The sequence below is a fragment of the Ceratotherium simum genome, chromosome 37 (assembly GCF_057802395.1).
Source record: "Ceratotherium simum simum isolate JZ-2026a chromosome 37, ASM5780239v1, whole genome shotgun sequence".
Classification (NCBI taxonomy): Eukaryota; Metazoa; Chordata; class Mammalia; order Perissodactyla; family Rhinocerotidae; genus Ceratotherium; species Ceratotherium simum.
In genome coordinates this window covers 28477947-28488317 of record NC_141936.1, presented here as the reverse complement: position 1 = coordinate 28488317, position 10371 = coordinate 28477947, and the positions used below count along the sequence as shown (strand labels likewise).

At 43.7% G+C, this 10371-nt stretch overlaps 1 protein-coding gene across 2 annotated transcripts in view; it reads left to right on the top strand.

The window, feature by feature from the left end:
• The first annotated feature begins 1822 nt into the window (after positions 1-1822).
• UNC80 (unc-80 subunit of NALCN channel complex) overlaps positions 1823-10371 on the top strand; it is a 198746-nt gene continuing 190197 nt past the window's right edge. For both annotated transcript variants that reach the window (XM_087424900.1, XM_087424899.1), the window contains exons 1-4: positions 1823-1941; positions 2860-2908; positions 5540-5696; positions 6585-6886. In XM_087424900.1, coding sequence (XP_087281026.1) covers positions 1850-1941; positions 2860-2908; positions 5540-5696; positions 6585-6886 — 600 coding nt within the window. In that variant the 5' untranslated portion in view covers positions 1823-1849. The remainder of the gene's footprint in view (positions 1942-2859; positions 2909-5539; positions 5697-6584; positions 6887-10371) is intronic.

Below are 10371 nucleotides of genomic sequence, written 5' to 3'. Positions count from 1 at the left end.
GTTCAGGATCTCATGGAATATTTCTCTCATCTCTAGACTGGGGTTACCATCTACAACTCTTGTCTATTTCAAACAACCTCTATATCTTTGTCACATCAATCACCCTTAAGTGGAAATGAGGTTTTTACTTCCCTGCTTAAAGTCTTCCTATCCAAACTTCATAGCCCGCCATATAAAGACTTTATCTGATTCCTGCCCATATTTCCTGCCTCAGCCCTTTGTTCGTAAGTGATCTGTATCATGTCTCCCTTTTCTTTCTTCTTCTTCTTCTTCTTTTTTTTTTTTGCTAAGGAAGATTCGTCCTGAGCTAACGTCTGTTGCCAATCTTCCTCTTTTTGTTTTTTTTTTTTTTTTTTACTTGAGGAAGATTCGCCCTGAGCTAACATCTGTTCCAATCTTCCTCTATTTTATGTATGGGTCGCCACCACAGCATGGCTGCCAATGAGTAGTGTAGGTCCACGCCCAGGAATCCAGCCACCAAAGCAGAGCACCCAGAACTTAACCACCAGGCCACAAGGCTGGCCTCTCCCTTTTCTTTACATGTGTGTCTTCACTTCAATCCTGTGAGTTCCTTATGAGCAGGAATCTATATAGATTTGTGCTTGGCATATAAAATGAACTCAATAAATATGCATTGAATAGACTGTATTTGGAGTCTATCTTTCCTTGTTTCAAGATTCATATTAAAAGACGACTTCAAGAAATTAAATGAATTTATTTTTGTAACTGAAAATACTAATATATACCATATAGTTCTCTCAAATGGAAAAGATGTATATATAGTTAATTATACTGGAAATATTTCTGTCTGTTGAGATCAGGCCCTGGTGTCTGATGCTTTATGTAATGGGTTACACCAATATCTTTGCTCAAAAACGTGTATGACTGTTTGTTTGCAGGTATTGGATCCACAGCAGTGGTTTTCTACTCAGGCTGCTTCACTTCACCCCACCTTCACTTGTTTTACCGCTAGATGAAACATGTAAGGGTCATCCACCTATACAGTGTGTAGGCATTTGACTGTGACAACTGAAGGAAGATGGCGGATCTCAATGGGATGAACAGGGTCACCCAGTGCACTAACGGACTATGATAAACCACATTTCCTAACAGCGTGGTTCAGATGTTCTTTCCCAAGTTGTAATTAACTGATAGCCACGACTGGTTAGTTTGGAGACAGTCTTGCTTTGGCAAAACGATCGAGGTTAATTTCTGGTGATGACCATTTAAAAATAAATTCTCACGTCAGAGAACTTTCAGGCTCCCTCTGCCTTGCCAAGCTCGCTCCCTTCCTGGGTCACACTTCTAATCATTTCCACGTGCTCCTTCCGCCACACCCCGAGGGTGGACTGCTGACCTGCTTGCTAGAGGTGCGAATGATGACTGCTCTGCGGTTCCCCAAGCTCCTCCTCCCCAGACGCTGGCAATTCTTGGGGTGCTGAGGTTGGGAGGCAGGACAGGGGGCACTCCTGGGGGGCAGCTCCGACGGGAGGGAGCCGAATCCCGGGGGCTGAGAGGGCGCGCAGGGCAGCGGCGCGCGGCGCGGGGCGCCGACCCCCTCGGCCCTCCCGCCGCGGCTCCGCGGGCGCGGGCCGCTGTCCACGGGGGCGGTGCTGAAGGCGCGGAGCGCGCGCCCCCTCCCGCGCCCCTCCCGCCCCGCGGCGCCGGCGGCCCTCCCCGCCTCCCGCAGCCGCGTTCCGCGCGCGGGGGGGGGCGCGGGGGGGGAGCCGGGCGGGGAGCGCCGGCTCGGCCTCGGGGACGGCGGGGATGCGAGTTGGGGAGAGCGGCGGCGGCGGCCAGCGAGGAGGCAGCGCCGGGGCCTGCAGGAGGGCCCCCGGGAGCCTCCATCATGGTGAAGAGGAAGAGCTCCGAGGGCCAGGAGCAGGACGGCGGCCGCGGCATCCCCCTGCCCATCCAGACCTTCCTGTGGCGGCAGACCAGGTGAGGGGCGCCGGGGCTCGCGGGGCGCCCGGGCCGGGGGCGCGCGGGGCGCTCGGGGCCGCCGCTGCGCCTGAGGCCGCGCCGCAGCCGCAGCTCCCTCCCGGGGCCGGAAGGCAAGCCCTCTGCGCTCGCTGAAAAGCACGCATTTAAAAATATCGCAGTGAAGTTTGATGGCGAGCGGCTGGGCAGTTGTCGAATGAATATGTACGTTATTTAGGGGGTGGAGGGCAGAGAGGCCAGGAGGAGGGGGCGGGGAACTGGGGGAGACGATGATGCCTGGTTGTGCTCCTGCGTCCCGTTCCCCCTCCGTCTCCTGCTGCAATCCCAGCCCGGTGACCTGTTGTTTTTCCAGCTCCTTTTTGGCGCATATCTGCTGTGCCCACTTGTTAACCATTTTTGTTCGGATTCAGCCAGAGTAATCTTCCTGGTTAAAGCCCCTGAGCAGAATGATTTTTGATAAGGATATTTTTTTTTTTCCTGGAGAGGTCTGAAACCTATCCCAATACACAGGAAACAGTGTTTCCTTTTATTATTATTATTACTATTTTAGAGATTTATCAGATAAGAAATTAGAGTCTAGACCCACAAGCTGTGTTCATTTTTCAGTTTTTAGTATGACTGTACACAGGAGTACTGCACCACTTCTAACCATTGGCGATTTAGAATCTGATGAGGTAAAAGTCTTCAGAATCAGAGTGGATACAGAAAACGTGGACAGCCGCACCTCTTTCATATATGTAATTGCACATGTAAAAATAAATGTCTTCAGCTGTTCAGCACCTGCTCATTAACAAGCTATAGGGCGGCATGAAATTTCAGTTTTGTAGCACCATGCCTTATTCATGAAAAATATGTCATAAGGATGCTCTAATAATAATTTCCTTATGTTTATAACAAATATCTCTATTAATTTTTCAGTGCATTTTTGAGGCCTAAACTGGGGAAGCAATATGAAGCCTCTTGTGTGGTATGTGATATTCACCATTTAATGATTATTTCCTTACTCTGTGTGGTAATTTCAACCCAAAGAAAGACGTTAAATCATACTGACTATATATTAATTGGCAAATATCCTTGGGCATCTACTGCGTGCCAGGCACAGTTCTAGATGGTGGGATAGAGCAATAATCAAACAAATATAGAGTTTGCATTCTAGTGCGAGAGGGACAGGCCACACACAAATAAGTATAAAACACACAGTAAGCCAGATGGTGATAAGCATTATGGAGAAAAATTAAGCAAGAAAGGAGCACTAGGGAGGGAGTTTCATTTTAGAAGTGGTGGATGAATAAGGTTTGCCGGCTAATGTGACCCTTGGATGAAGATTTGGCAGAAGAGAGGAGGGGATAGTTGAGGGAAGAGCAGAGGGAACAGGAAGTCTAAAGGACCTTCACTCAGAGTGGGGAGAGGTAGAGGAGTAAAAGAGAGGGTAGAGAGATTAGAGAACCAGGTAGTGGAGCCTTGCAAGCAAGTATAATAAGTCAAATCCGTAATCAACAACATCGACACTCTTATGTAGTGGAAGTTCATAAGATGAGTGTCTGTGAACTACTCAAACAAAGTAATATGCAATTCTGAACTTTTATGGTCTGTATTTGTTGTCCAAGTCTGAAGGTGGATGATACAAAATAATTATTAAAATAATGCTATTAACATTTAGGCGAAATAGGGTGCACTTGTCCTGAGATTCTAAGAGACTCCCATATCCCTACAAATTTCCATTTTACAAATTGAGAACAGAAGACATGAAATCGTGAAGCACAATTGAAATGGATTTTTCACAGACTTCATTAAAATTTGGAGCTTACATAAAGGTCTTCCCATTGCATACATTATAACCTACCCATTTGGATATTGTCATGAATATTTGCAAATGACTAAATAGATGTCCTTCTAGTAAGGAGCTCTGAAATGTGTCAGGGCCACAAACTGTGATGGAAGCCAACTGGAGAGTTAAACACACACGCACACCCACACGCACACACACACAAACAGGAATTTGTTTTGTTGTATCTCCTGCCGTTTAAAGTTGTCACAGAGATGTTTTTTTAAATATAACTTTCTAATTAAGGACCTTTTAATGGAATTTGTTGTTGTGCTTAGCTCAAGTTAGAGTAATTTGACACTTGAAATCTCTGAGCCTTCTTTAAATCGTGTTTACAATTGTACTAGCTTAAAATAATCCTGACTTTTCTCTGTTCTTGGCAAAGATATGTCTGACATTTTAATGTAGTTACACAATATCAAATAACTAAGTCACATTCGTAGATAGATAGATAGGTGATAGATATAGAGGTAGTAATATAGAGAACAATTTCTGGGGTTTAAAAAATTATATTAGTAACATTTAAGAAAATGTCGTTAAGTACCTAGAGGTCCCTGAGATTATAAAATATGTAACATCCTCTGAAATGTACTCATCCAGACTGTATAAATTCTTTACAATCTTGTAATACTCATCCTTTACTTAATAAATACTTAGATACCTGAAGGCTGAAGAATTTAAAAGTATTTGGGTCTGCTTTTACTTAGTTTCCTTTGGGGAAAAAAAAAAAAAAGATTGCATTTCTGATTTTGCTCCTTCCCCAAATCTCAGCATGCCTTTTATAATGAAGGTGAATTTCTTTTTTTTTTTTTGAGTCAAAAGGTAAATAGTCTTCTTTGGAGAATCTCTATATTAAGCCATGTGTTTTTCTCAGGTATCCTAATTCCAATAATACAGCTTGAATACTCGGGACTTGTATTATGATCCCTCTAGAGCACACTTACACAATTTTCTTGACCATTTGGGGCACCAAGTGGCAATCAGGTTCTGTTCATACAAAGCAATGTTTATTAAATTTATTCTAATGTTTGGTAGCTACACTTTCCCCAACGCCTTATAGTAATATCTCCCTTCCCCTTCAAAAGTAAAAAAGAACTGTGTAGGTCAAACTTGTTCTGGGATGCTTCACCCTCTAGAAGTATCCAGGGCCAGGATGGAAGATTTAATAAACCAGCAAAGCCAAAAAAAAAAAAAAAAAAGAAAAATTGGCTTATTTCCATCCCGTCTTCTCTTTCTCCTTTTCTTTCTTTATCCAACAGATACAGTATCTTTATGGTTACAGGCATCAGGTACGCATGTCTTGGGCCAGGTCATTGCTAAGGACATGGAATAACCCCAAATCAGATTTTTGGAAAGAGCTGTACCTTATTTAACACCTGTGGAACATTGACATAAATTGTGTCCCTCAAGACGCTTTCACAGAAGACACTTCACTTTGGATGTCTCAGCAGCATTTTATAAAACACTGCATCCAAAAAGTTCCTGAGTGAAATGTATTGTACTCTTTTTTAGAGGAAGCTTATTGTGGTGGAAATAAAAATCATTCATAATTCAAGCTATATACTTTAGATCAAGAACCTGCGAATGGGTAAATAATAAGAAATTATCACTGACCCATTGCATGTCGATATACACAATGAAATGCAACGTGAGTGCCCTCTGAAGAATCTGGTCCAGTAATTTGCGTCTTTGAGTACCTTGATGTCCATTTTCTCACCAGTCAGACTCTCTGATTCCTTGTTTTACATGCCTTTGTTGTTTTCACATCTGCAGTCCTTTGAACGAGTGTTGGTAGAGAACAAGCTGCATGGCCTCTCCCCGGCGCTCTCTGCAGCCATCCAGAGCATTTCCAGGTGGGAGCTGGTACAGGCTGCCTTGCCTCACGTCCTCCACTGCACTGCAACCCTGCTTTCAAACAGGAACAAGCTAGGTTGGTGCTCCTGCACTGCGTCTCTGTGGCTTACTATCGTCCTTTTTATTCAGCACTCATAACAACATGTATTGGGTACTTAGCATTTTCCCGAGTGCGGCACACACATTATCTCCTTCAGTTCTCACAAAATCCTCCTCACATTGGTGCCACTGTGATCTCCATTTTTCCAATGAGGGAACTGGCTGTCTTATTTTTAATTTTACAAATAACATGTGAATATTTTCTCTTTTTAGACACTAAAATATTATAGGGAACCTAAAGACTTTCACCATCCAAGGTGAATTCCAATCAGAATTGTCCCTTTTGCCCTCCCGACTCCTAAAGCAACCACTTCCACTTTGTAGTACTGTGTGTATGTGTGTGCCTGTGCATAAAGATTATTTTTCTTTTTTTAGATCATTTTGCAGATTGCCTTTGTCACATGGTAATAGGTCCTAGCCATCTACCCCATGTTAATGTACATGCTCTTCTCTATCCAGTTCCTTCCCCTCATTTGGGTGTCTGTTCAAATGTTACCTTTACAGAGGGCCCTTTCTTGGTCACACTGTCTAAAATAGACTAGTTGTTATCTTCAGAGCCTATACCCTTAACTACTATGCCGCCTGTTTGGAAATATGCATGGGTATCTGACTGAAGAGTGTGATGCATGCAGTTTCTCCCCCTATGACAGCATGGCATTCTGCAGAGATTGAAGCCAGTTAGAAAGCCCCCAAATGAGAGTGAGCCCTTCCAGCAGTGCTTATAAGAGGTGTAGAGAAATGCTGTGTCTCTCAGGAAATTGAACCACAGAGCGAGGCAAGAATGTTCTTCCCAGACCCAAGGTTGACATCCATTGTTCTGGTCACAGATTTTGTCTTAACCTGGCTGTGTGGTTGTCCCATGCAGGCCACCAGGATAAACTGGGTGTCGCTGAGACAAAGCTCCTTCACACCCTGCACTGGATGCTCCTGGAGGCCCCCCAGGACTGCAACAGCGAGCGATTTGGGGGCACAGACCGAGGCTCCAGCTGGGGTGGTAGCAGTAGCGCTTTCATCCACCAGGTTGAAAACCAGGGTTCTCCAGGGCAGCCTTGCCAAGGCAGCTCCAATGACGAAGAAGAGAGCAGCCGGAGGAAGATCTTCCAGAACTCCATGGCTACCGTGGAGCTCTTTGTGTTTCTCTTTGCCCCTCTGGTACACAGGATCAAGGTGAGCAGACAGCTAGTGTTAGGCTGAGGGAGGATGCTGGTCAGGTGAGGGTGGGCTTCAAATGGTATTTCCATATTTGGTTGTCCGTGTTTTCTACGCTCTTTTATAAGCCACAACATGGAGATCTTTATTTTTGTATTATACTACTGAACATTATTTCAAAAACACAAATCTCCACATGTCATTTACCTACTTAAAACCTTCATTGGTTCTCCATCTGCCCAAGGTGATGCCCAACATATTAAATATGGCATATAAAGTCAAGCATGATCTGGGGCTTAAGTTCCTCTCTTATCAGCTGCCAGTCCCTACTGGCCACCTCATGATCCAGCTCTCGGAGCCGTGGGAACCGTTCCCTGAATATTCCCTTGCCGTTTGCTCTGCCCTCCTTTTCCCCCTCTGGTCCTCTCATGGTTCTTCAAACCTCAATTTCAGTGTCATCATTTCCGTGAAGCTTCTCCTCTGACCTTCCCCATGTAGACTTAGTCAGTCTCCTTTTATTTCTGTAGCATTTTGTAGCGACCTCTATTATAATGGAGGGTGTAGAGCTGAAGTTTTTAGTTTTTATGTGCTGTGGACTTTTTGACAGTTCGGTACAACCTGAGAATTGCTTTTCCAAATATTTTTAAATGCATAAAATACAAGACATAGGAAATAAATTAAAATACAATACATTAAAATATGATTATATCCATGTACCCCTTAGATCTGAAAGAGACAGTATAATTTGAAATTGCTTTGCCACCATCTTCCAGCTGTGTGATCTTGGCGATATTACTTAACCTGTTGCATCCTCCATTGCATAAAATTCTGGATATATGTGAAGATACAGTTTAGTTCCAACACAGGGAAAGAAATCAAGAACTATTTGTCACTTCTATGAATGAATAAATTAACAGTATTCCATCTGAATGCTCTGATAAGACATAAGAAGGAATTAACATGCCTAACTGTTCTTTAATAGAATATTAGGATCCTAATGAATGGATGTTTCAAGTTAGCGATATATATATGTTCCTATATAGAGATGTATATGAAGGTGGTTGTGAGACCGTTAACAGTCACTATGAGGGGGTGGACTAGTGAGTCTTTTCACCCGTTTTAATTTTAGTTAAAATTCACTTTCAGTTGACTCTGTGCCATTGCTAGTAGGAATAGAATTGAAATTACCTGTAAATTCCCAGCATGCTTTGCATGCACTGGCCACATTGCCCATCAAACATAGCAAAAATTTTAAATGTTGTTAAATTAAGTTGCTACTTGAAAAGCTTTGACTTTCATTTCAGAAAGTCTTTTCTAAAGGTTACACTTAACAGAAAGCGTTGCTTTAACTGAGACCATCCCCTGGCCTAGGGACCCGCAGGACCTGGCTCCTGCCCACCCTCTCGGCCTCGTCTCCCTCCATCCCACCAGCCTCGCTGTTGTTCACGAATCTCCAGGCTCACCCGAGGCTCCCCCTCGAACTCAACAAGTTCATTCTTGCTTTCAGGTCCTTGCGCTGGTTTTTCTTCCATTTGAAACATTACCCCCACCCTCTACCCCTAGACTTTCCCTTGGCCCTGTCCTTCTCATCAGTTTTCTCACCCCTCAAGTGTCACAACTCAAGAAGGGCTTTCCCTGGCCACTTCAGTGCCGCTAGTACATGACTATACTTTTTTTTTCCTTCTCAGCACTTCTCAGTACCTGAAATTATTTTATGTGTTTGTTTACGTGGTCGTTGCCCATCGCTCCCCCTAGAACAGAGGTTCGTGAGCACAGGGACACCATCTGTTCAGGTCACACTGTATCTCCAGCGTCTGGAAGTGACTGGCGTATATGAGGCACTCGATAAATGTTTAATGACTCACTCACTGAGTAAACCCAGGTGATTATCAGAAGCTGATCCAGGTGCTAAAGGTAGCACTTATATGTGGGTACATGGGTCCTTAAAATAAAGAGGGCAGGAGAGAAAGCTCCTTAAAAAAAAAGATGGCTCAGAAAGATATCTATTTGTGCAGAAATATCCTCTGGAGTAAAAAATGTGGGAAAATAGGAGTGGCCAGAATCGCTGTCATTTTATTTGAAGACGTGCTGAGTGCCCAGGTTTTGGAAACAGCTATAGGCCTGCCTTTGAATCCAGTGCTTGCTCCTCCCAACTCTGTAACATTGAGCCATTAACTTCTTTAAGTCTCAGTTTTCTCACGTATAAATGGAATATAGAAATAATGTTATGGGGTATTGTGTGGATTAAATGAGGTATAGTACTCAACCTGACACATAAAAAGGCATTAACGAATTAGTTGCTTTTGATGTTGGCATTGTTTTGCTATTGGTATTATGTATTATCAGTAGAAAGGGGGCCAGATCCTCTTTCAGGGGGGACTCCACGGACAGTGGAGGAAAACTGGGTCAGGATCCCCGAGTTCTACCTGTGACTTAGAATTGGGGCATTTATAGGGGAGTAAGACAACACAGATAAACTGCTGCACAGTGATTAATACATAGTACTGTGTTGTAACAATTATTGTTAGCTATTTTTACTAGCACTGTTGTTTTATCATTTTATTGTTGCTATGAGGGAAGTATTGTTCTAGATGCTATCGGGAATAAAAAATATCTAGACCTAACACCACACGTAACACTGTGCAGACTTCCCCATGTCCGTTTCAAGAGGAATGGGGTCCTCTCTCCTTAAGTCCCGTCCTGTCTGTCTAGCTGTTTACTCAGTATCTCTAGTTGAATGTTTAAGGGGCATCTCAGACTTAACATGTCTAAAACGAGGCTCTGGATGTCCCCAAACCTGTTCCTCCTTCATTTTGCCCATCTTTATCAACGGCAAAGCGAAAAACCTTTGCCACCTGTTTCTTTCACACTCCACTTCCAGTGAACTAGCAAATTCTGTAAACAGTCTTCAAAATGTATCTGGAATCTCCTCTTCTCATTTTGCCCTCCACCAACACCCTAGTCTAATCATCTTTCACCTACATGATAATAATAGCTTCCTAAATTGTGTCTCTCTCCACCCTTGCCCTTTCTCGAACTATTCTCAATAGCCTGAGTGATCCTATCAAAACATAGGTCCAGTCATGTCACTCTGCTACTCAAAACCCTCCCTCGGCTTCCTGTCTTACTCAGTAACTGCTGAAGTCCTTACTGTGAGCTATCAGGCCCTGTATGATTTGGGACTCAATAACTTCTCCGACCTTATTTTTTCCTACTCTTCTGTGGTTCACTTGACTCCAGACACCAGTCTCCTGGCTGTTTCTCCACACACGAGCATACTTAGGACCTTTGCACTTGCTGATCTCTTCTCACGGAATGCTTTTTCTGGAAATATCTACATGGAAGCTCCTTCATTTCATTCAGACCCTTACTCAAAAGTCATCTTCACGATAAGTCCTTTCCTGGCTATCTGTCGAAAACATCAGCACCTCGTCTGATACATCCCTCACCGCTGTTACTTCTCCTTTGCACCAGGAGAGCAGCGACTTTTGTCTGCTTTGTTC